Source organism: Barbus barbus, assembly GCF_936440315.1.
Source record: "Barbus barbus genome assembly, chromosome: 35".
NCBI classification, from domain to species: domain Eukaryota; kingdom Metazoa; phylum Chordata; class Actinopteri; order Cypriniformes; family Cyprinidae; genus Barbus; species Barbus barbus.
The window spans coordinates 15,251,866-15,278,985 of record NC_136763.1 but is presented as its reverse complement, the minus strand read 5'-3'; the positions used below and the strand labels follow the sequence as shown (position 1 = coordinate 15,278,985).

At 36.0% G+C, this 27,120-nt stretch overlaps 1 protein-coding gene across 12 annotated transcripts in view; it reads left to right on the top strand.

Moving 5' to 3' along the window:
* Positions 1-27,120, top strand: part of LOC306854824 (calcium-dependent secretion activator 1-like) — a gene marked incomplete at its 5' end in the record, with an annotated part of 117,350 nt that overhangs the window by 46,927 nt on the left and 43,303 nt on the right. For 11 of the 12 annotated variants that reach the window (XM_079393056.1, XM_079393060.1, XM_079393061.1 and 8 more), the window contains 9 exons: positions 993-1,104; positions 1,919-2,055; positions 4,935-5,001; positions 8,057-8,165; positions 9,650-9,862; positions 17,808-17,944; positions 18,065-18,252; positions 22,215-22,316; positions 22,668-22,731. In XM_079393056.1, coding sequence (XP_079249182.1) covers positions 993-1,104; positions 1,919-2,055; positions 4,935-5,001; positions 8,057-8,165; positions 9,650-9,862; positions 17,808-17,944; positions 18,065-18,252; positions 22,215-22,316; positions 22,668-22,731 — 1,129 coding nt within the window. The remainder of the gene's footprint in view (positions 1-992; positions 1,105-1,918; positions 2,056-4,934; positions 5,002-8,056; positions 8,166-9,649; positions 9,863-17,807; positions 17,945-18,064; positions 18,253-22,214; positions 22,317-22,667; positions 22,732-27,120) is intronic. The other variant, XM_079393058.1, reaches the window with a different exon arrangement.

Genomic DNA, 27,120 nt, shown 5'->3' with positions numbered 1-27,120 from the left:
GCTGAATTATTTAGTGCTCAAGAAACATTTCTTGTTATTATCAATGTTAAAAAAAAAAATAGGAATTTCACAAAAACAAAATTTATTTGAAATGATAAATGTCTTTAATGTCAACCTTGGTAAGTTTAATACATCCTTGCTAAATAAAAATATGAATTTCTTAAATAAATGAACCCCAGACAGTTTCAACTGAAAATAATTTGTTAACCCGCTGACTGAAATTTTTTGTTTATTCAGCTAAAATATTCCAGTTGTCCCTTAAATTAACATCGAGTAACTTAAAATTTCATGTTGACTAAACTAAACATTTTAAGTCAGCAGGGTAACAAATTATTTTAAGTTGAAACAACTTTTTGGAACAATCTTTTTTTTTTCTTTTTTTTTTTACAGTGTAGTCAAATATTATACATCAATTATCAAATAATCAAAATGCTATAATCAAAAATAATGTACAAAACTTTTAAATAAAATTTAATTTTTTATAAAAAAAACAATGTACAGTTTAGTATTAAACTGTAATAAAAATAAAGTAAATATAGTATATAGAATAAAAATAAAGATAAGTATGAATAAATAAGGAAAAAATAAAGATAAAAGATTTCTGCATTCTGCTAAAATGTTTCTGCATTCATTCACTCACAAACCTCTGTTTCAGAGTTTATTAAGATATTCTGAAGGATTTTTGAAGGAAGTAACAGTTGACAGTAGCCATTGACTTTCATAGTACAAAAAAATAAATAAAATAAAAATACTATGGATGTCAGTGGCTACCTACCATTAAATAGCTTGAATATCAATTACAGGTTTGCAAATCATGATGCTCTGTGTGAGTGTGCAATCTCAGACTGTCTCTGTAACATACTGCTGTTGTTATTATATTGTTATTATATTATAATTGATTATTAAACGTATGCATATTTATGTAGTTTTACACCCCCTGTTGAAAAACCATTTTGAAAACCACTGATTTAATCTCGTTCTCTTTCATTTAGTTGGGGAACTCAAGGAGACTTCACGACCACTCATCCACTTCCAGCAGTAAAGGTGAAACTCTTCACTGAGAGTACAGGAGTGCTGGCACTGGAGGACAAAGAGCTGGGACGGGTCAGACACACACACACACACACACAGCTCATTTTAGCCCATACTCACACAGCTCTTTAAGCAGTCAGCACTGATCTGAGCCCAGTTCTGCCATCAGGAGGTGATCGGCACTAAAATGGTTTTACTAAGCTCTCCAAAATGAGCAGCCCCACTGCGTGCCTGTAGCTGTTCTAATGGATTTGATCCAGTGCTGAGTCAATGAGGCATACAGTCTCTCTATTCCACTCTCTCTCTCTCTCTCTCTCTCTCTATCACTCATTTTCTCTAAACAATAAGCCTGCACTGATATAAAAACAGAAAGATAAGGTGCTGATGTCGGCTCTTATGCAAATGATAGATGACTTCAAAGTGAAGTGAGAGATAGAGAAAATAATGGGATCTGATGTGCGATGAATCAGAACATTGGTGGGAATGGATATTACTGGAAAGCTGCAGTGTCCCAATTTTTTTTTTTTCCCCATTTTTGAGATAGCTATGTAATACATACTGTATGACCACTAATGATAATGAGTTTGGTTTCAAATTGTATTATCACTATAACAGAGTGAAAAGTTAAGTACAAATTTATTTTATGTCTTTGTATTTGGTATGTCCCCTTTTGTTTTAATGACAGCTTAGCAATAGTGCAGAATGTATAAATTTACTATAAATTTTACATAATAAAATTTCTTTTTTTAATGTATTTTTATAATAATATAGTTATAATCTTTATTTATAGTACACAATTATATATATATATAAACATTTATCTCACACTACATTTTTACATTTTATAATAAATCAAATATTTTAAATGTTCATAATGGGATTCCAGGTTGTATTGCATCCAACACCTAACAGTCCCAAACAATGTGAGCTCCATAAAATGACTGTTGCCAAAGGTTGCCCAGATGACCTGAAGATCAAATTGGCTGTCCGTATGGACAAACCACAGAACATGAAGCACTGTGGGTAAGTGACATCCTCAAAATTTTAATTTCAGATTTTGCTTGTGAACTGTTAAGATTTGCTGAAGGTGAAATCTGCTGTAACCCCAAACTGAATAGAGTTTAATAAGTTGTTGAATAGATTCAATATGCACAGGCTTAGGACAACCCATTCCACTACCACTGAAAGGCAAGAGTCTCTGGCTGGTCCAATGAACATGCGTCCTCACCACTCTTGTGATCTTTTGGCTCCACCTAGTGGATACAGTAGCAAATTATTAACAACAGAAGCATATGATGGACGAGATCTGTATAGTATAGTGTATCTGTATAAATATTCTAAGATTTAAAAAGTATATAAACATATTTAAAACACAGCAGTTTATAAATGTAAGACATGAATAAACATGATAAAATATTTAAATGTATTACTAAATTATTAAATAGATTTTTCTTGTTTTAAGCTGCATGAAAAAAAACAAATTGCCAACGGGGTAAATTTTTTTTTTTAATTCGGGATATTGTAATCTGTCTTTTTCTTATGAAATTTGTATCCTTGTTTTAATGATATTTTGAGTTTTTATTTTTGCTAGAAAACAAGACAAAACACTGAAAACTGAATTCTGAAAACCATATGTACATAATTTTTTAATGCAAGTCTTTCATGCTCACCAAGGCTGATTTTATTTGATCAAAATACAAAAGAGAAAAACTTAAAAAAGTTATATTGTAAAATATTATTACAATTTAAAGTTTTCTGTTTTAATATACTTTAAAATATCATTTATTCCTTTTGTGCAAAGCTAAATTTCCAATAGCCATTACTCCAAGCCGTTTCTGACCCCAATTTTTTGAATGGTAGTGTATATTGTTACAAAAGATTTCTATTTTGAGTAAATTCTGTACTTTTTAACTTTTTTATTCATCAAAGAATCCTTAAAAAATTATTTTATATTATTTTTGGGGGGTAGTCGTGGCCTAGTGGATAGTGAAGTGAAGTGACATACGGCCAAGTATGGTGACCCATACTCTGAATTCGTGCTCTGCATTTAACCCATCTATCGTGCACACACACAGCAGTGAACACACACACACACACAGCAGTGAACACACACACACAGCAGTGAACACACCCCCGCTGCAGTGGGCAGCCATTTATGCTGCGGTGCCCGGGGAGCAGTTGGGGGTTCGGTGCCTTGCTCAAGGGCACCTCAGTCGTGGTATTGAGGGTGGAGAAAGCGCTGGACATTCACTCCCCCCCACCTACAATCCCTGCTGGCCCGAGACTCGAACCCGCAACCTTTGGATTACGAGTCCCGACTCTCTAACCATTAGGCCACGACTTCCCCTAGAGAGTTGGACTTGTAACCTGAAGGTCGTGGGTTTGAGTAGGTGGGGAGTGAATAACCAACACTCTCTCCTCCCTCAATACCACGACTGAGGTGAGACCCTTGAGCAAGGCACCGAACCCCCAACTGCTCCCCAGGTGCTGCAGCAATGGCTGCCCACTGCTCTGGGTGTATGTTCACTACTGTGTGTACACTTGGATGGGTTAAATGCAGAGCACAAATTCCGAGAATGGGTCACCATACTTGGCCACACACCTCTTCCCTTTCCCCTTTAAAAAGTATCACAGGTTCCAAAAAATATTACACAGCACAACTGTTTCTGACATTGGTAATAAATCAGAATATCAGAATGATTTCTAAAGGATCATGTGACACTGAAGACTGGAGTAATGGCTGATTGATTGATTAATTAATTGGTTGCAGTGGTCATTTAATCATATTTATCAGCATGTCCCATGTGATGTGCCTTTGCCTTCAGTGCAATTTAATGTTTTCGCCATTAGGGGGCACTAAACCTACACCTGAGAATCCATATCTATTCTTTGCTTGTATTAATTAATTCTTTGCTTGTATTTTGGTGTTTGGCTTGGTGTTATGTTAGAATTATTATTATACTTTTAAACCTTTTGTTCTTTAATATTTTGAATTGTTTTTAGTTTTATTTTTTGTTTAAATGTTAAGTTTTGAAATTTAGTTGAATGCATTTGTCATTTTTATTTAATTTCTTTATTTTTAAAATGTTTATAGGTAGTATTTATAAAGTTTTAGCTTTTAGTTGTGGATCTGTTTTTAGTTGTTTTAATACTACAATTGATTGCTTCTGTTGTTCTCATTTATAAGTCGCTTTGGATAAAAGCGTCTGCTAAATGACTAAATAATAATAATAATTAAAACTCACTCTACTTACTGAGAGAAGACTCATGGCATCTTCTATGATTTTGCATTATGTAGCAGGTTTTCGTTTAGATTTTTTTTCATTCAAGTGATATGTACAATATAGCAAATCTCTTCCTGATTCTCCTCAACTAAATCCGCATATATGCAGTTTACTTCTAGTCCATCTTTAATCTGCTAATGGGACTATATTGACAGCTTTATTTTCTGTAAAGCTGTTTTGAAACAATGTTTATTGAGCTTAAGGAAATATTTTATTTCATATTTGGAAAAACTGTATATGTCATCCTTGATTTAATGAACACATTTTTAGTGTTATAGCAGAAATGTCATAGCTGTAGCATTTTTCTAAATGCCACCTAGCCACCTATTTTGTCTGTTTATATGTTTATTTTTTGGTCATTGATTTTTTTTTTTTTTTTTCCCGTTTTATTTATTTAAATTTTTTGTAAAGGTACATATCACTGTATGTGCTATGTTTTTTAAACATACTTTTAACATATATTTATGATGTTAAAGTATCCCTGTTGTAATTGACTAATTTTAAATTATTCAGAGAGAAAGGCAACAGTGGCCCAATATCACCCAAATTAAGAAGAACACATCCAGCAAGCTATATCTTGACACTATGATGCAAGACCTGCTCTGCGTCTGTTCACAGATACCTTTGGACCATTGGGAAAAACCTGTGGAAAAGATGGAAGAAGAGATTCTTCGTCTTGGTGCAGGTATGCGCTTTTTCACCTCGGTGTGACTTATAATGGAGACCGTTTCCTCCCCTTTTGATTCAGATTTTTTAAATCAAGTGCTGTGCATTTCCATTTCCATTGTATATGTCAAAACTGCTCCAGTGAAGTAGACTAGATTGCCGACTCCCTCTGATCGAGCACTGTGTCAGGTACTTCGATGGAGCCTTTTTTTATTTCTGTCTCAATTGTTTGCTGTTCAGTCAGCTCCTCTGTGGCGGGTTGTAACATGTCTGAGAGCTAAAAGTTGACAGGCGGCTTGACAGAGTAAAGGACCAGCACTCGCAGCTAAAAGAGCCCACATCACATGCCCACCAGTCGCTCGCAGCTACTGCTACAGCAAGTGACAAACAACAGTCAATACACTGACATTATTTATTTACCTTAGTGTTTGCATGCATGTGTGTCTGTGTGCTTGTGTGCATGCAAGCGAAAAACATTACACGATGCCCTGTTTGTGTTTTCGAATGTCAGTGCGAGTAAGAAAATATGCCAGAATGCGCTTTTTGTGTCCGTGCTTTTTGTTATTTTGTTTGTTTGATTTTATTGGTTTCACACTTTGTGTTTGTTTGTTTCCTCTCTGCCTTTTGTTGTTTTTTCTCCGTTAAATCCTGTGTATTCACACAGACGTCAACACATCCATCTGTGTAATCCTCGTAAATGTAAACATAAACATGCTCCAGAATACATTGTGGCATCTTTAATGTTTTATTTAGATTTTAATATATATATATATATATATATATATATATATATATATATATATATATATATATAAAGGCCCGGTTTCACATTTTTATTAACGTGCCTTAGAAAAAACATTACTGGTGTGCATCTCGAGACAAAACAAAGGCACTGATATATTTTAAGATCAGTCAGTGCAAGTTTCTTTCAGCTCAGACTTACACTTTAGTCTGGGACTAGCCTTAAGCTTTGTCTTTGAAACCGGGGGATAATGTTTTATACCACATACACAGTTCAATAGATTTTTGAAATACTGAATATTAATACATTATTCAGTGTAAACCAACAACTCTGCAATATAAGACCTGTATTATAGAATCTATGCTGTAAAAAAATGTTTTGTGAACATAATGTGCAGCATGTATTTTTGCCTAAATTATAGAAAAAATATTATTTAACCTGAATAAATCAATGTAATTACATTAGTTTACATTATCATAAGGATCAGATCATGCAGCAGTAGCTGTAAAATTAACTAAATTAAATTTATATGATGCATACCAACCCTGTTATTAACATCTATCGCTATTGATATTTTTATATACAGTGCACTACCGTTCAAAATTTAAGGGGCGGTAAGAATTTGAAAGAAGTCTTTGCTTTAATCACAAATACAGTAAAAACGGTAGTATTGTGAAATTAATATATTTAAAAATATCCAGTCTTCAGTGTCACATGCTCCATCAGAAATCATTTCAATATGCTGATTTGGTGCTCAAGAACATTCCTTATTATTGTTAATGTATATCAATGAACATCAATTTTAAAATAAGCTTTTTAAATTTGAAATGTAATCTAAAAATGTCTTTACTGTCAGTTTTCAATCAATTTAATGCATCCTTGATGAATAACAGTAATCATACAAGCAAATATTTAGTATGCTGGAAGTCATATCTATGAGTGACCAGTGATTGATTGAGACTCTGAAGGATTGTATGTAAATGCCCCTGCATTTAATGTGGGGTGTGTGTTACAGGGTGGGTGTGAGTTCACTGTTGCATTATTCATAGATTATTACCACACCACGTAGACCATTTAGGGCTCCTGTTTGACACAGGCTGGCTTTGAAACAAGGTGTCGTGAAAAGGTGGTGACAGAGTTCCCTGTGGCTCCACCCTGCCATTTCATTCCTTCAGTGTTGCTTAGCTCAGTTTTTATTTGTTTTAACATCTCTATCCTTTATAGAGCACTTATAAGCAGTCATATAAATTCTACAGCAGCCAAATCATCTATCTTCGTGCCTCTAAATGCTCTTGTTGTCAGTAAGTTGACAACATAAGGCAAGCATTATGATTCAAACTGAAGTCTAATTATTTTACGGTCGGTAGGCAATGTGACAAAACAGCGGGCAGACGCTCTTCCTCTTTCCCCTCATCTCGTCTCCGATGCTCTGGCTCAGGCATTCAGCCTTGCGCATCTGAATATGGTAATGCATTCGAGTGACCCGGAGGGGCTCGGGTTGTGTGTCTGGCATTCAGCTTTATATTTCCAGCGTTAGTGATCGATTTGAGCCCACTCTCCTGCTCTCTTCATCCACAATGCAATTTGCAACGCATCGACAATAACAAGGTTATTTAAAAGAGCAAAAGCATGCAGGGGTAATCAGAAAGCAAAGTCATTTAAAATCCTTTAACTGTCGGTTTGACAGCAGGTCAATGGCCCCACCAGCGACCGCTCCAGCTTCTGACAGGCCCGAACTTCAGCGGATTGATGGGAGGTTGTGCGTGTATACATGTGTGTGTGCGAGCGCGAGGGGTGTGCGTGCCCCGGTGGCGTCCCGAAGGCACCTGGGTGCCACCAAGCCAGATTGGGGCCCCGAAGCCAGCCCATGTGCCCGTCACACACATGACATTGAATTTATCATGTCACTCGGAGACGGAGTGAGAGAGGGCTGCCACTTTCAGCAGAGGTGATGGAGGCGCTGGATTGGTGCAATGCTGCGGATGAGGCCGGAGAGCGTCTTGTGTGTATGTATGTGTGTGTGTGTGTGTGTGTGTGTGTGTGTGTGTGTGTGTAGAATGTGTGTATGACTGGCACCTAACTGCACGACTCGCATCCAGAGTGACAGCGTGTCATCCTACACTCTTCTGTCAGTGCATTTTGATTGGCAGGACAAAACCTTACAAGTCCAACCCTACACCGTCAGTGACCAAGACAGCCTCCCTCTGAGATGCCACCCTCCATTTGAACCCTATCACTAGCCTGAAGTAGATATTTCGGTTCGGGTTTTGCCTTTCTAGTTATTAATAGTGTAATTCACAATGTGTATTTAATGTGCCAATATTCTTTCCAGGTCAGCCAGTACACCTTTGCCATGTGTAGCTACAGGGAGAAGAAAGCAGAACCTGTTGAACTTCTGCAACTGGACGGATACACTGTGGATTACACCGACCCTCAGCCAGGTCACTGCAGCCAATCGGATTGCTACAATCAATAACTTCACAGTGAATATAGTCTTCACCTGTTCTATCCACCTTGTTTTTAACGTAAGAGCATCTATGGCCATTTGTAGTTTGAATGGCTGAGGCTTCCGATGTCGGTTGCTTCCAGTTATTTTATCTGTACCAAAACAGGCCATTATGCTGCTTGATTTTGCAAACTGGTATTTGTTATCATATTTTTTTTATGTATTATTGTAATTATAAACATATAGCACATAGTTTTTTCCCAAAGTCTTGTGCATTCACAAAAAGCATTGCAAAATAAGGTGGATAGAAATATCTGTTAGACCAGCAGGTGGCATGTGTTTCTAGGATCCATAAACATTTATTCCCAAAGAATAGATGACTCATGTTATTAGTGTTAAACAAACATTGGTAATGAACTATTTAAGATCAATTATCTTTCATTGAAACCCCCTGTATCTCTGCATAAAACATTGTGCACACTGTACACGGGTAATCTAAATCTCTAATATTCATCGGTGTTACATAGTGTCTGTGCAGTAATGTTTTATGAGGAATGTTTTATTTTCATATCGTCTAATATTTGACTAATGAATCATTTATAGTCTATGCGTAACCAAGCACTGCATACTAATTATTGTGACATAAATGGAATAAATGAAAACAATTATATCAATATCAAACAACATTGGTTCATTTAAATCAATTACACTGTAAAAATATTTTGTGAGATAATCAAAAAATGTGATTCAGATGGCCACATCTGTATTAACTGAATAATAAAGTAAAAATATTATTTAACATGGTTGAATCAACCTTACTACCTTAGGTTACATCAACAAAAGGAATTACAATGTTTTTAAAATACGATTCTAATTAATTAAAGCATTGGCTGCCATGCAAATAATAATAATGATAATAATAATAATAATAATATTAATTTTACAGCATTTATTGATCTTCATTAATAAAATAGCAGCATTATTGTTTTATTATTATTATTATTATTATTAATATAATATGATACAATAATCTTGATGAATATTTATTCATCTTCATTAATAAATATCTTGATTAATATCAGTTCAGAAATACACTATTACTAAATATTCTCAGATCATCTTAGTTAAAAATGCATTAATATTAATGTCAAGTAAAAATATTCAGTATAATTGAAATACTTTCTACATGAGGTTGCAGATTCTGTGAATATATTGAACAATGTTTTGGCTATCATGCAACTACTAGATTCCATTCCTGCTCTCTCCTTGTACTTTCCTGTCATAAAAAAATATAATTTTGTATAAATAAACTTTAGCCAAAATTCAAAAATGCTGTGAGAGTATTGTTAGTTCAAGAATGCTTCCATATACCTTGAAAGGGTCTGATCAAGTAGAAATAACTCTTGACTTTTCACAGTGCACTTTTGCTTACAGAGTGATTTCCATGTGATGTATAAATGATGAATATGTTGAATGCAGGTCTGGATGGTGGTCGGACGTTCTTTAATGCTGTGAAGGAGGGAGACACTGTGATCTTCGCCAGCGATGATGAGCAAGATCGAATCCTGTGGGTTCAAGCGATGTATCGTGCCACGGGCCAGTCCCACAAACCCATCCCCCCGACCCAGGTGCAGAAACTCAACGCCAAAGGAGGGACAGCACCACAGCTTGATGCTCCCATCTCTCAGTTCTGTAAGTATGAATACATAGACTCTACAGACCCACACATGCTGACTGCAGTCACACACACACACACACACACACACACGGGGCCAGTGCTGCATTTGTAATGACACTCTCCATAGCAGTCACACTCATTCATGGAATCTTTCTGTTACATCGGCTAAATAAGTTCCTGTTCTATACAGCGCAATACTGATATTTTCACACCCTGTTTCATTCTACTGCTCATTAATGTCCTGTAAGTGTCATCTCAACAGTGTTCACCTCCTGAGAACAGTAACTACTTACTGTACTGGTGTCGTAAAAAGGGAGCAAAATTTAATCTGCGCTGTTTGATTCTGTCAGAAATCTTTCGTCTTGCGTGCCACATACATTTCATCATTGCATATTCTTTGCTTCGATACCTTTTGATCCCCGTCTTTATTTTATTATTCTTCTGCATGATTGCTTTATTTCTTTATTTGTTTGTTTTAATTACTTATTTTGCCCACTTGTTCATTTGATCTCTTTCATTCATTTGATTTGTTTTCTTTCTTTCTTTTGTTTTTGACTTGCATCTTTGCATTTTCTTCTGCCTATTTGTTTCTTTTGGTTTTCACTTTGTTTTCTCTTGCTTATATAAGCTCTTTTACTTTTCATTCACTCGTCTTTCTTTCTCTCTTTTTTGCTTTTGTTCCCTCATTGTTTATTTGTTTACTTTCACTTATCATTTGCATATTTCTTTTTTTCTTTCTGGTATTTTAAATAAGTGTATTAGATCCTCCTTCTCTCATGCTTTGCTTACAGTGTAAAGGGAATATTCTTTCCTCCTTTCTCTTTCTCTCTCTGCTTTCTTCTGTCTTCTGCTCCATGTGAGTCTATATGTCACTATGGTTTGTTCCCTCTTACCCTGCTCTCTTGTAGCCGGACTGAAGGGTAAGTGCTTCCCTGTAGCAGGCAAAGATCAGATAAGCCGCTCCGGATTATCTGACACAAGCAATGTGCTATTTGCTATTCCTCTTCTAAAACTCTCATTACCCCTCCTTCTGCAAATCTCCCTCTATTTTGTTTCCTTTGGGTCTGAAAGACAAACACACTTTTATGTAGAATACTAGACTGCATGGGAAATTTTATTTCTGGATGTTTTGCTCTGATTAGTTGTTGCATATTTGCCTTCTCTCAACATGGCTTCATCAGGTCAGCGGCTTCTCAAATCAAAGCAGCGCTTCTCATTAAAAAAGATGTGCAAAATTAAAATCATATGTTCCTTGTAAGCTAGTTTCTTGTTGGCTAAAATCAACAGCAGTTGCCTTTATTTAACAATAAAGATTTCTGACCAAATGGAGAATTTGGTAAATGATATAATTATAGTGATTTTCTTTATTGTAGTTGTTGATTTATTGTGCTAAATGAATTCTGTGAAACCACTGGCGTGCTCTGCACCCATCAGCAGCTGGTAATTACCATGTTAAGAGTGACATGCTATGAATAAAACAGTGTATCTTCACCCTGATTATTTCTGGAAGCTATCAGTGGAATGTTACCAAATAACTACTTGCTAGTTCACACCAGTTTCTCATCTGTAGAAAGTCGTGCCACCAGTGTTTTCTATTCTTTTTTTTTCTCTTAACCTTACGACAGCAGCAAATTAAATTGTTGTGGTTGCAGTTTTAAATGTGGGGATTAGGATGCAATTGGAAACATCGGCTGTTTGTTTTCAGATCTCCTTGGAAAGATATGTGTTGTCCTTGAAGCAGTGGACACAGTAATATTTAACACAGTTTATTCATTCTGAGTTTTAAAAGTCTATTTTTATGAAAAAAAAGAAAAGAGAGTTGGCAAATATGTAGCTGCAATACAGAAATATTCAGCAGGTGATGTCATACTTTTTTTAAGATAGTTAAACTAATGCAACTGTTGTCACTACTGATACATCTAGACAAGCCGTTTTGCCACACACTTACACTGACACGTTTAACAAATAGTGACCCTGTTCATGTTGTTGTAGTGTTTCTGTTTCGCTTTCCGATAGAACTACTAACATTTTTAGACTAACGGTTTCTTTCCTCGTCTCTGGGAAAATGCTAAAGCTCCTATTGTTTGCTGTTTGTGTATACCTGAGAAGGTAGACTGTATGTAGGGGGAGACTGAAATCAAAGACAAAACCTGAAGATTACTGAGGTCTTGTAGTAATAGTAGTAGTAGTAGTAGTAATAATAATAATAATAATAATTATTATTATTACATGGCTTAAACAATGTATTATTTATTTATTTATTTATTTATGCCCAGTGTAGACAGCCTCAAGGTATATAATTTAGCAATAACAACAGTAGTTGTAGTTGTAGTAGTAGTAGTAGTAGTAGTAGTAATAATAATAATAATAATATACCATGGCTTAAACCCAGTGTAGACAACCTCAAGGTATATAATTTAGCAATAACAACAGTAGTTGTAGTTGTAATTGTAGTAGTAGTAGTAGTAGTAGTAGTAATAATAATAATAATAATTTACCATGGCTTAAATATAATTTAACAACGACGACGACAACAACAACAACACCGACTATTATTATTATTATTATTATTATTATTATTATTTTACCATGGCTTACACCCAGTGTAGACAGCCTCAAGGTAGATAATTTAACAATAACACAACAACTGTAATGATAATAATAATAATTATATTATCCTTCTTCTACTTCTACTACTACTTATTCTTATTCTTATTCTTATTTTTACCATGGCTTACACCCAGTATAGACAATCTTAAGGGATATAATTTAACAACAACAGCAATATTAACAATGGCTTACACCCAACGTACATATTGAAACAACAACACATGCTCATTCAGGCAAAACAGGTTTGAACCTGACCTGCAATATGTCTCAATCTCATCCCCCCCTCACTTCTCAATAATTTAATAGAAATAAAATAATAAAAAAAATTTGTTAGTAATAATTTGTTTCATTTTTCAACTAGTTTACTGCTTCATTATTCTGAAACAAAGAAAGCAATGATTGATGGTGGATGTCAGCCAGAGTCCAGGGTTTTCTAATCCAGTGTGATTAGAAAAGGACTGAAATAGCGACGGGCTCTGAGAGAAGCTCACGTATGGACTTGTCTGCAGGCCTGATGAGGGAAGCCATATTGCTAGAAACCGAGCTCAGGAGCGGATTAAATTAGAAACCACTTAATAAATTATGTCTCTACTGTCACCCCTTTCTTCATCCCTACTTTTCTTTCTCCCCCTCTGTTCAGCCCTCACTCACAGAGGAGTGCCCATCCTGTCAGTTGGCCCCTTCAGCTCTTGTCGGCCCAGGGCAGAATTTCAGACTCCCGATCCGTCCATTGTGTGTGCTTGTGCAAAAAAAAAAAAAAGCAAAAAAAAAAGCAAACAGTAAATAGCCCCAAATGTTCTGCTCTTTGGACTCTTCGAGAGAGATGATCTATTAATGAAAAGAATCCATCAATCAGTGTCATTTCTCCTCTGCCCCGCTCGGACAGAGCTGACTAATGTCATAGTGTGTTACTGTCCAGAGACCTTCCCCTCAATTTCAGTGTCTAAGAGACATGACAAGCTCATATTAAGACATAGGAGAACGACACAATGTCACCTTTTTGACTTGTGGCTGATTTCAGCGGATCATTTTGCTTTAACTTTTTCATGTAACAAAATTTACAGACAAAAACACAGCACAGAGTAACTTTAAAGTAACTTTCATTATTAAGTCTTTAATATTTTATATTGCTTAGCAAATTAGTAGTTAATAAATATTAAATATGGTTTAGTAAATAAATATTAAATATTTATTGAATAGATATTCAAATATGAATAAATTGATACAAGACCAAAATATTCTTCTATTGTAAATTTTTCATTACATTTTTATTTATATATTATATATTTTTACATTTATCCTTTAAAAAAAAATTTTTTTTTAAGTCCAATCAGATTTTATATGGCAGATTTTCAGCGTGGTCTCTTTTGCTTCCTATTTTATGTATGAAAGTATGAATCATAATTTCATGAATTTTAGATATACTGATTTGTTCAACTTAATATTACCGGTATATTTTATGGCTTATTTTCTTCTGTGGAATATTAAAGATGATATTTTGAAGAATGTAACCAAATTTAACAGTGGAACTCAATGAGAACCAAAATGTCTTACCAAAATTCTTCAAAATATCTTATATTATGTTCCACAGAAGAAAGTAAAGTCAAACAAGTTTTGAACGAATAAATGCTAACATTTTTTATTATGATTTTTGGGTGGACTATTTAAAGTCCCTTTAAGTTTTTTAACAAAAGATGCTGTGAAGTCTAACCAAAATGATTTGATGTGCTGTATACGAATTAAAGCCAAAATTATACAGTTATCATTTACACTGTGCACGCAAGAATTTACCTTCCATTATATAACTAAGTAATTCAAGTCTTATTCTTGATTTAACATGCAAACCAGCGACGCTCTGTTGAATGGCTCAATCATACAGTATAGCTCTAAAGCCTCTGGCTGAAACGGGGCATTAGAATAAGAATAGCCACTGACCAGTTGCAGGATTAAGAAATGGCCCTGCTTATTTGTGCAGGCCTAGATGTAATACCTAAGCTTACTGACTGCAGAGGAAAGGGAAAATGTGTTGTTGAATTTATTTAGTCTCTTTAATGGACAATAGATGGTGATGGTAGGGGGGCTCCATGGCTGACTCTCTCTCAGCTCTGGGTTTAGAGGCGCTGGGTTTCTTTAATTAGGGCTTCCCTGGGGGGGATGGGGGGGAGAAGGCCTGCGGACAGAGCAGTGAATGGGAACGGGGGGGAAAGCATGAACGTAGAGTTGTCGTTTGATTAGGAGGACCAGACAGGAACACTGGCAGGATTACCAAGCCAAAAAAGACAAAACACTGGGGGAAATACAAGCCAATAATATAACGATGTTGGCATACAATTTTCTCAAATGTTCTTGCTCTTTTAATGCATTCTAATAATGCATATGGATCTGTTGCTTTTAAATTAGAGATTGAAGTCAACAAGCAGCAATTCTGCTCTGTTGCACGTAGACCAATACTTGAGTGTCACAAGCCAAAAATGTGGGTTGATATTGCCTGCTTGTCAGACTTCTTCTTTGTTTTTACATGATATTTAGGGGTAATATTATAGTTCTTCAAACATGCAGGGACAAAATTCTTAGAAGTTTTAAAAAATATTTTAAGCCAATACCCTTTTAAACTTAAAGGGATAGTTCACCCACAAATTAAAATTATGTGATTAATTACTCACCCTCATGTCGTTCCAAACCCGTAAGACCTACGTTCATCTTCGAAACACAATATTAAGAGAGCTTTCTTACTCTCCATAGACAGCAATGCAACTACCATGATCAAGACCCAAAAATTAAGATATTTTTGATGAATTCTGAGAGCTCTCTGACCCTCCATAGACAGCAATGTACGGTGCCGTGAAAAGATGTTCCCCCTTCCTGTTTTTTTTTGTGCATATTTGTCACACTTAAAAGATTCAAATCATCAAACTAATTTTAATATTACACAAAGATAATGCAAGTAAGTACAAAATGCAGATTTTAAATGATGATTTCATGTATTAAGGGAAAAAAAGCTGCCCAAACCTACCTGGCCCTATGTGGAAAATTAATTGCCCCCTCCTGTTAAATCACGAAAGGATTAATCACATTATTTTAGAAAGCTGAGTTAAATTTCACTAGCCACACCCAGCCCTGATTACTGCCAGACCTGTTGAATCAAGAAATCACTTAAATAGAACCTGTCTGACAAAGTGAAGAATGTTTAAAGAGCAACACATCATGCCACGATCTAAAGAAATTCAAGAACAGATGAGAAACAAAATAGTTGACATGTATCAGTCTGGAAAGGGTTATAAAGCCATTTCTAAGGCTCCAGTGAACCATGGTCAGAGCCATTCTCTACAAATGGAGAAAACCTGGAACAGTGGTGAACCTTCCCAGGAGTAGCCTACCAAAATTACTCCAAGAGCGCAACAACGAATCATCCAGGAGGTCATAAAAGAACCCAGAACAACATCTAAAGAACTGCAGACCTCACTTGCCTCAATTAAGGTCAATGTTCATGATTCAACAATAACAAAGAGCCTCTGCAAAAACGGCATCCATGGGAGAGTTCCCAGGCAAAAGTCATTGCTGACCAAAAAGAACACAAAGGCTCGTCTCACATTTTGGGTCTGGGGCTGCTTTGCAGCTTCGGGACCTGGACGACTTGCCATAATTGATGGAACCATGAATTCTGCACTCTTTCAGAAAATCCTGAAGGAGAAGGTGCGGCCATCAGTTTGTGACCTCAAGCTGAAGCGCACATGGGTTATGCAGCAGGACAATGATCCCAAACACACCAGCAAGTCCACCTCTGAATGGCTCAAGCAAAACAAAATTAAGGTTTTGGAGTGGCCGAATCAAAGTCCAGACTTAAATCTGATTGAGATGTTGTGGCATGACCTTAAACAGTCCATTTATACTTGAAAACCCTCCAATGTGGCTGAATTAAAACAATTCTGCAAAGAAGAGTGGGCCAAAATTCCTCCACAGCGACGTGAAAGACTCATTGCCAGTTATCGCAAACGCTTGATTGCAGTTGTTGCTGCAAAAGGTGGCACAACCAGTTATTAGGGTTAGGGGGCAATTACTTTTTCACGTAGTGCCAGGCAGGTTTGGACAGCTTTTTCCCTTAATAAATGAAATCATTATTTCAAAACTGCATTTTGAATTTGAATATAAAAATTTGTTTGATGATCTGAATCATTCAAGTGTGACAAATATGCAAAACAATTTAATACAGGAAGGGGGCAAAAACTTTTTCATACCACTGTAATTACCCCGATCAAGGTCCAGAAACATAGCAAGGACATCTGTAAAATAATCCATGTGACATCAGGGGTTCAACTGCCTGGGTGATACGGAGGAGACACATTTTTGAATAAAGTTTATTTTCTTTGCGCACACAAATTATTCTCGTAGCTTTGTAAATTTACGGTTGAATCCCTGATGCCACAAGATTCAAGATTTGTATTTGTCACATACACAATTATACAGAGTATAACCATTTCATGGATTATTTTACCAATGTCCTTGCTATGTTTCTGGACCTTGATCGTGGTAATTACATTGCTGTCTATGGGAGGGTCAGAGAGCTCTCAGAATTCATTAAACATATCTTAATTTATGTTCTGAAGATGAACGAGGTTTTACGGGTTTGGAATGACATGAGGATGAGTAATTAATGACAGAATTTTTATTTTTGGGTGAACTAATCCTTTAATAAAAACATAACTCTTTATCGTTATCGCTCACTGTAGGTCAGTAACTTTCCTCTGCATCAAATACTTTATACACTGTAAAAAAAATATGTAAAAATAGGACACAGTGTACTATTTCCATTTTGTTTGTTTTTGTCAAACAGGTGGGTTTTTTTTTTTTAATTTTGGACTTCATTGCATTGTGGTTTAGGGTTAATGATTAGTGTTAAATGTCCATATTTATTTATTTATTTATTTATTAGTTTAGTTGTCTAGTAAAAACAATATAAACCTTCCTTTGTTGAAATGTGCCTCAAAATCTAACATACTTTTTTTGTTTTAAACTATATATATATATATATATTAGTTTTACATATTATTTACATGCATATGTTATTGTTATTACTATTATTATAGACTTTTAATAAATAAATATATTGCTTATATATTTATTTAACATGAGTATCTGCTCTTGTTATTATTTTGCACTTTGAGCATTGCTTGTAATGCACCTTGGATTTAATTTACACAGTAATGCAAGCTGACAGTGACACTTTTTAGGCTGATATCTGACTCCGATTACAGACCTTTCTCTAAAGAGTGTGTGCTCCTGTAGTCCTGTGACTTTGAGATGTGTATGTTTTATGTGTCTCCATACGTTAACGTGCACGCATACACACAGATGCAGACCGAGCACAGAAACATGGAATGGATGAGTTCATCTCCGCTAACCCCTGCAATTTTGACCATTCTTCACTGTTTGAGATGGTTCAGCGGTTGACACTGGACCACAGGCTCAACGATTCATACTCCTGCTTGGTAACCCAGCTTTCAATTCAGTTTTGTTCAGTTGGGGCTATAGCTGTGCTATTTATATTATCATGTACTATAAATTTGCACTACTGAAACTGCACTTTTGTGTCTGATTGTGCTCCTCAGGGTTGGTTCAGTCCAGGTCAAGTGTTTGTATTAGATGAGTACTGCGCCAGGTACGGAGTGCGAGGGTGTCACAGGCACCTGTGTTACCTGAATGACCTGTTGGAGAGGGCAGAGAAAGGGTCCATGATCGACCCCACACTACTGCACTACAGCTACGCCTTCTGTGCCTCCCACGTGCATGGCAACAGGTACCGCTGATCTCACACTCTTTATCTTTTTCTCACTCCGTCTCTATAACACACTTCATTTCATTCTCATTTGTAACCACATTAATTCTCCAATCATTTATCTATCATGTTCTCTCTTTGTCATTCATCCTACCCTCACCTGAAGTTCTGTCTTTTCTCCTCCCCCTAAAATCACTCCATCCCTCTTCACTGTCCTGCCTTTTTATCTCTCCATACATCCACTTTCCACACATGGACAGAAACAGAGGTAAAGTAAGAGCACAAACTCTCTTTTGACTGCCAACGGACTCGTTCTCCTGTGTTTCATAGAAACCCCATTCTTTCTCCTGAAAGCTTTGTGGTTGGTCACAGGTAATAATGCTTCTCTCCCAGAATCCAACTGTAGTTTCACTGCTTTTACAAGAAGCTCAAATTGCCTCATTATCTGCTTCGCAGGAGACCTCAAAGTCTGTAACTACTCTTTAAACAAGTTTCCGTTTTGCAGTTATTTTGCGTGTTTTCAGTGTTTTTTGAGGTATATTTATTGGAGATCTACATATTATCTATTTTAAATACAAACAACATATGTAATTAAAAAAGTATATAATGTAAGTTTATATTAAAATATGCATTTAAATACATAATTATTAAATATTTATTAAACATTTAAAAAATTATACACAAAATAATTGGAAAGAATGAATGAACAAAGTTTGTATTGACACCATTTTGTACATTTTAAATGATAAGTTTAAATTTGTGTAATATTCAAATTTCTTATTTCTGAATGTTTTTCATGTCTTTTCATCTTATATTTATCTGGATATATAATTTTATTCTCATGGTTATTTTCATTATTACTTGCATGATTTATATTATTTCTCTTCTTCTTTTATTTCTCACTTACCCTCACCCTCACACCATCTTCTGATAACCTTTGTGAATGTGCGTCTTTGTGAATGCGTTTGTGTGTGTGTGTGTGTGTGTGTGTGTGTGTGTGGGGTACGAAGCCAAAGAGTGAATGAGCTAGTAAAATGGCCCATGTCAGAGACCGAGCTCCTTAGTTCTCTGTTTCCCTCCCCCCCTGAGCCCTTGACACCCTCTAAGAAAGAGAACAAAATCATGGAGGTCTGGAGAAAAAGGGAGTCTAAGTCGCAGGTGCTCACAGGCCCCAGAAGGTGAGAATGTTAATGCAACCCCCTCTTTTGGGTGTGGATTAGCATCCCACCCTCAACCTATGAAACTGGGGGATGTACGTTATAGGGAAGATGGCAATTAAGTTGAATGTCTTCTTTCTTCTGTGTATGAGATTACTTGATCCATTGTGTGTACTTTTATTCTTATTTATTATATTTGAACGTGCAAAGTAGGTATTTTATACACATTCTGAGCTTTTTTATATTTGCATTGTTATTGTATTTGATTAATTTTTTATATATTATTTTATTCAATTTCAGAATTGTTTTAATATTGAATCACCACCTAGGAATTATTTTCTAAGAAAACGACTTAAAAGGTTTTCAGTCTGGTCTCAGACATTTGGACAGTACTTTATGTATGAATGTGTATCTGTGTGAGGGAGAGAGAGAAAAGTGAGGGTGAGGCAGGGAAATAGAAAGTGATAGACATGTGTCGAACCAGTGAGAAACATGCGGGAGAAAGAGAGAGAGAGATGAGGGACACTATGGATGGTGCCTTAAGGTCATGGCTGACAGGATGACAGGTCATCACTCTGTCTCTCCATCTCTCTTTCCAAACTGTCCCAGGCCTCACTCCAGCCTGTCTACTTGTGCCAAAACCTCACGTCCAGCCAACCACGCTCTTTATAAATGGCATGGCCCTCAACCTGAACCTCTTGGCATTGTACTTGTATACTGATATATATTTAAAGCCAAATAATCTACAAGTGTTACAGATAGTGACTGTGGATCTCTAATATTGTTTGACATCCAACTACTGTGCCATTACCATATCTGGATAACCATATTAGTCTCATAACACACTATTATAAATATTCATGATGCCGTTTAATGTTACTAAAAGGTGAAATGGCATAAATGTCATGGTACACGTGCAAAAAAAAAAAAGTAATATTAACATTGTCCAATGTGCAAAAAACATGTTTTTTGGACATAAGAATCTGTTTTTGTAGATTTGTTACATATTCGTGTGTTGTTGTTTTCTTGTTTGTTGGGTTTTTTTTTTTGGGGGGGGGTTGTGTGTCTTTTTTTGTGTGCTTTGTTTTTGGGGTTGTGTGTGTTTTTTGTTAAGTTTTGTTTTTAGTTTTTTCTGTTTTGTTTGGCTTTAGTAGTTGCATGTTTTGTTTTTCCTTTAGGTTTGCTTTGTTTTAGTTTTGTTTAGTTTTTTGGCGTGTGTTTTGTTTTTCTTTAGTTTTACTTTGGTTTTTTTTGTTTTATTTTTTGTTGTGTGTTTTGTTTTTCTTTGGTTTTGCTTTGTTTTTGTTTTATTTTTTGTTTTTCTTCAGTTTTTCTGACACAGAGAGAACAGATTTTTTTCTGCTGGTCCGTCTTTTATCCATCAGTTTTGTTGTGACACAGAGCTAGAACTGAAACACACTCACAGCCGACGTATGTCACCTGCACGCAGTTTAACACACAAACACGCACACTCTTGTGCAGAATGTGACTAAAGGTCCAGGCTACTTATCGTTTGTGACATGGTAGACGGAAGGAGGGCTGTGAGCAGAGTGTATGTGACAGTGGAGGCGCGGGTCGCCGTGACAGCGGTTTGAGGAGCAGGAGACATGACACACTCCTCGTCAGTCCGCTCCCTATGTCAGCCCAGCGCACACTGAAGGACAGAAGGGAAAAGCAAAGGAGGAGGGGCAGAGATTTCAGGGGGGACCACCACGGCTGTCACACCAGACGGGGTCCATCGCTTGGTGGGGGGTTTTCAGGGGGAGGTTGGTGACCGGATCGCCCCTTCGTGTTCTCAAAAATACTTTAAAAGCTTCTGCTGTTGTACATGTCAGCTAGATGTGACAGAAAGTGAGAGGTGTAGATGCCTAGTATAATGCTCAAATCAATTGAGTTTGACAATTTAGCATCAGTTGCATGGATAACAGCATATTAAAATTAGTATTTTAAATTTCTGTGTGTTTATAAAACAGGAAATGATAACGGGCATCATGGTAATTTGACTAATAAGCTTGGGAGTGCCTCTAGACATATCAGGCGAACTGTTTCCCACAGCCTCCTTCTTTCTGTTATGGAGTCACAATAAGAAACCTGTGAGTGTGTATGTGGTGAGAGGTAAAACTCCTCAGTGCTAGTAGCAGGGGGGCTGTGGTAATTTGTAGTGTCTTTGTATTGCAGAGCACTCTTTATTTGACCACAGACAGGGAGGGGGGTGTTTAGGCCCTTCCAAACAGTGTTGCCTGAGGAGAGGATGACACACACAGACACACATGTAGACATACACACTAGGAATTGCACCCGCTCATAATGCACAGTGCAGTTGCACACATTGTTGAAAGAGTCTGGGCAGATATCAGTAGAAAATGTAAGCAAATGTCTCTTTTAAATCTTTTTTTTTTCCTTTGATCGACAAAAATGTCACATTAATTGCACCAGGCAAGTATCAATAACCATGACTTAATTTACATAAGGTTTTTGCTCTCAAATACTTGCAAAAGTGAATTCACCCCAGAGCATTTACATGTATGCATATGTAAATACACTCAAATAAAGAGCTGGGGCTCTTTCAGAAGATAGAAGTAGTGCCATATTCTCACGTTTTTCCCTCTTTCTCTTTAATAATATATGTGGTTAATTAAAAAGTTTGTCTGAATCTCTCATTAACACATACCTTTTAAAGAGGATGAATTAAAAATTATTTATAGTGCTTGTTTAATAGTCCTGTGTCTGGCCTGTTTTGGAACCCCGTGTTTGTATCTGTGACCCTTGTTACCCAAATGAGACAAGTACTTGCATTCATTTGTGTGTTTGTGTATATCGCCTCAGGCCTGATGGAATTGGTACTGTCACAGTAGAAGAGAAGGATCGGTTCGAGGAGATCAAAGAACGACTGCGCGTGCTGCTCGAAAACCAGATCACACACTTCAGGTACATCACTGGCAGTCTACACAGCATCACATGTACCACCTTATTAACAGCTAGGGATAATAATGGAATATGTGTGTGTATATATATATATATATATATACATATATATATATATTACACACACACACACACATATATATATATATGTATAATTTTAATTTTCAAAGTAGTGTGAAACTGCTAAATGCAAAGTATATGTAAATGTTGCGTGAAACTAATTGTGTGATGACTAGAATATAGTGATGAAACAGGATTTTTTTCAAACTAATTTAAATGGGAATGTATAATGCCTAATTTTTCAATGTTTTATGTTTTAAACAATTTTAACACTTTAAAATTTTCTCTCTAAAGGTATTGCTTTCCATTTGGACGCCCAGAAGGAGCCTTAAAAGCCACGCTGTCACTGCTTGAGAGGGTACTATTTTCCCTCACATTTTCGTTTTTTTTTTTTTTTTTCTACAAACGTTTATGATATACATATATATTATGTATGTATGCGTGTGTGTGTGTGTGTGTGTATTAGTGCTGTCAATCGATTAAAATTTTTAATCACGTTAATCACAGTCATGGACTGTGATTAACCATGATTAATCGCAAATTTAAAATACTAGGATTTACCTGTAAATCTGTTGAAATAAAGAAATGCATGACAAACTAGTTAAAGGAATCAGAACCTTTCACACCTCTGCTAGGTGTGAGACATAATCCTTATTAATCTTTTTTTTCTTTTTTCTAGCCTTTATACTGGCAATAAAACGTTTACCAAGCCACGATCGCTTCAATCCCAGTATACATTTACCCAACCATTATCAAAAGTATTTCTAAATAAATACAACAAAACATTTTTTGCGAACTAACATGAAGTAATATGACAAAATGCATTATGAAGAAGAATTGGACCTGTTCTGCAGGTGCATTAGAGCTTCATGCTACATAAGACAATTTATGAGATTAATAGTACACTTTTACTCAGAACTCACTTTAAACCACCATCGAGTGTTTGTAATAAACAATCGGTATCAGCCGATAAAATAAATTTATTTCACTATCGGCCATCGGTCGATTGTTCAAAATCAGCCGATGATCAGGGCCGATTATATCCTGTCAATCAAAAGGCGGTGGAAAAACGTGTCAGACTGCAACTCATACTGTGAGTAAAGAAAATCTCTGTTGAATTTCGGGCTGTCAAAATTAACGGGACAATAAGGCATTAACAGTTAAAAAAGCGACATTAAAGCAGGCTCTATTTGACCAGATGAATCACCCATAGTTCAAGCCAGAATTGCCAGATCCGCAGTTTTTCTCTACACCAAACATTTGTAGCACGCCTCGATCCATCCAATAAACACAAAGAGCTCTGTGCTTTTCTTACTTCTGATAAGAAACAAACTCTCAGCTTTCAAATCCTGTACATTCTATCATGAAATACAAACAATGAATGCCGTTTTGACGCTTTTAAATGTGACGTGATTGATCGCTATGTACCTCAGTTCAAGGCTCTTTCAGTTTAGTAAGTTATAGCGCAAAATACACATGAATGTACATAAGATGTTGCAGTATGTCTTACCAAAATGTATCATGTCTGTCTAATGTAATCGCTCAATCAGTGTTTCAACCGCTGAAAGATGCCAATAAAACAGACTGCGGCCTATGTCACTTAACGTGACATTTACCTCAGCAAAGTTATTCCGCTGTTCACAGTTCATTAGTTAGCTATAAAACAACACTGAAGAGGAGCTTTTTTACTTATACATGTGTTTGAATAAATCTGGTATTAAGGTAGGCCTATTTATTAAGAAAAAAAGTGAAGTTTGTTTAAGTTTATGGTAACAAAAGTGGTTAACATTCAACCTGTTCTTTTTCATCAGTATTATTTGTGATTTGAATTTTGTGAACGGGAGTTCCTCTTTTGCTGTGCTATAAGCCGGGCTTCAGAAGCTTTGGCAGGCATGGCATAGGCTACACCAGAACGTTTAGCAAACACTAGGGAATCAAATAAATAAAGAACATTTAAAGAAAGCCTCCATAGCGTAACGTGAGATAAACAGCAAAGACAAAACCAACATGTTCACCTTCTCTGGTTTAAGAAGCAGTCTTTTATTTTACTTTCACTGGAAAACCAAATCATCTGTCCCGTCCGCCATCGTTTCCTCAGTATTCGCGTCATTTTTGCAGCTTTTGCTGACGCGGCGAGCATTAAGCAGGCTCTGCTCCTAAAGAACTAGCATTGAAAGCGCCTCTCTCTCTCTTCACGTGATCAGAAATCTTAAGGCCAAAGTATAGTTCGGCCGTCCGTGTCCGCGCACCGTCCGCATTACGTCATTTTCATCATCAGGAGGGCTCGCGTACAACATCTCATACGCGAGGTGACTGTTGACAGAGCGCAAGTCAAGTAGGTGGTACTGCGCATGTGTTGAGCTCGTTTGTCCGCACTAATCTGCGGTTGAGTATACTTCAAAGCTGTGCGGACATGGCTGTTCGCGAGATGGAACGGAATGCGGAAAGTGAAGTATACCCTGCCTTCTGCACTGTGCAGCGGCTCTGCAGCGCGTGCTTTATGCATGGAGCAGAGCAGACCATGCACTGGCACACATGGGACCATGTCAAATTTTAACTCACTCATAATTATCGGCATCGACAACGGTATCGGCCGATATCATTCTGAATAATCGGCTATCGGTATCGGCAGAGAAATTCAGTATCGGTGCATCTCATATATATATATATATATATATATATGTATGTATGTATGTATGTATATGTATGTATGTATATATGTATGTATATATATATATATATATATATATATATATATATATATATATATATATATATATAAAGCAATAAGGTACGAGAGGCCGTGCTGTATCGCGTTGTGCCTGCAACCCCTTCAGCCGTGATTTATTCATGATACAGCAAGGCCTCGAGTACCTTATTGCTTTTATAAAACGGTTACCACACAATAATAATATATATATATATATATATATATATATATATATATATATATATATATATATATATATTAAAAAAAATGTATGTATTGAAATGTTACTTTTTTGAAGCAAGTTCGTTAAATGCTGTCCTTCTATGGGATTAACTTTGTGCCAATTAAAATTAATGTAATTTTTCAAGAAATGTATGAAAATATAAACTGAAACAGACTAAAATGTCTTTGAACGTGAAAAAATAATTGCGTGCAACATTTTTGGCTTAGTTTTTAATACACTGCATGTTTTGCGACTGTTTTCTCCTCTTTCATTCGTTGATTTGTACTTACAAATACGCTTCCAGAGTTTTCATTTACGCTTCTAAAGTTTGTCTATGATTCTTGAAGTTTTCGTTCACCATTCTGGCACAAATCTCTTGTGGGGGCAGGGTGTGTTCTCATTGGCTACTGAGTTTTTGATTGACAGCTTCTTGACCTGCAAGTGAAGACGTCAGTGTTGCGCCCCCCAGTGTGGATGTGAGCGTCTCTTAGCGGCTTCCTATTTCATTTTAGTGATATAACGTTAGGAGTTTTGTTTTTGAATTCAATCTGTATTTATCTGTTGCTACTACTCTGTCAACATAAGCATTTAGGAGCACAAGAGAAATAGAAGATCATGGCGGTTTAATTGTTAAAGTACTGTATATAATACTGGAAATATTGTATAATGTCCAATGTTCTCGTAGGATATTTGTTTATTGCTCATGATTATTTTGCATTGTAGGGTCTAATTAGGTTGAGCTGTTACATTTGAAAGATACTATCATATATATGTGTGATATATTCAGACGTCAAGAAAGTCTCAGTCCAGCCAGGCAATCAAGCTCATTTCATTACATATTCCACACAAAAGAATGCTCTAGCTGCCAATCATTTTTATCATGCTGATAATTTTGTTTAGTTATTTTATTAAGTTAACATTATCATCTAACATTTAAAATTGGAAATACATTTTTAACAATCATCAACTCTTTCAAGTGTGACTTTTATAAACCTGTTGAATGAATGTAAATGAAATATGAAATAATTTGAATAAATTGACATTCTTTATTGTTACTATAGCATATCCACGAGTATCAAAGTGAAAGTCTTGGATGCAATTATGTTGTGACAAGAAAGACCAGAATCCACGAAATACTAACTGCATAGTATACATGTAATGCACTGGATTCTCATAATTTACATTACTACACAAAATGCACAAGAACATAATATACAGAATATATTTAAAATTCATTATGTTTTAAACACTGCAATGATCCTTTCAACGGTTCCTGTTACAGTATAAATTACAAAACAGTGAATGAGTATGTTATGTAATGGAGTGCAATATCAGTCTTTATGGGGATAGTCCATCCAAAAAAATGAAAATTCTCTAATTATTTACTCCCATTTATGCCATTCCAGATGTTTATGACTTTCTTTCATGACATAAACTCAAAGAGTTTTAAGAAAATAATCCATCTCTGAGAATCCAAATTGCACAAGTGAATTGTAACCCATGCACGTATGACAGTTGAACGGAAGCGATTGTTAATAGTTGTTAATTAAATTAGTGCTTTTCTTATCTGTTGTTTTACTTCAAAAAATATTGATTTAACCACTAAGGTCAGATGGATTACTGTCACGGTCACTGTGTGTGGTTTTTAAAGCATCTTTAGGACTCACAGAGCTGGATTATTTGCCTAAAAATCTTAATTTGTGTTTACCTGTCCAGTAGAAAGAAATTAATATGTATTTGGGACAGCATGAGGGTGAGTAAAAGATAAGAAGTTTTATTTTTGGGTGAACTATCCCCTTAACAATCATATGCTG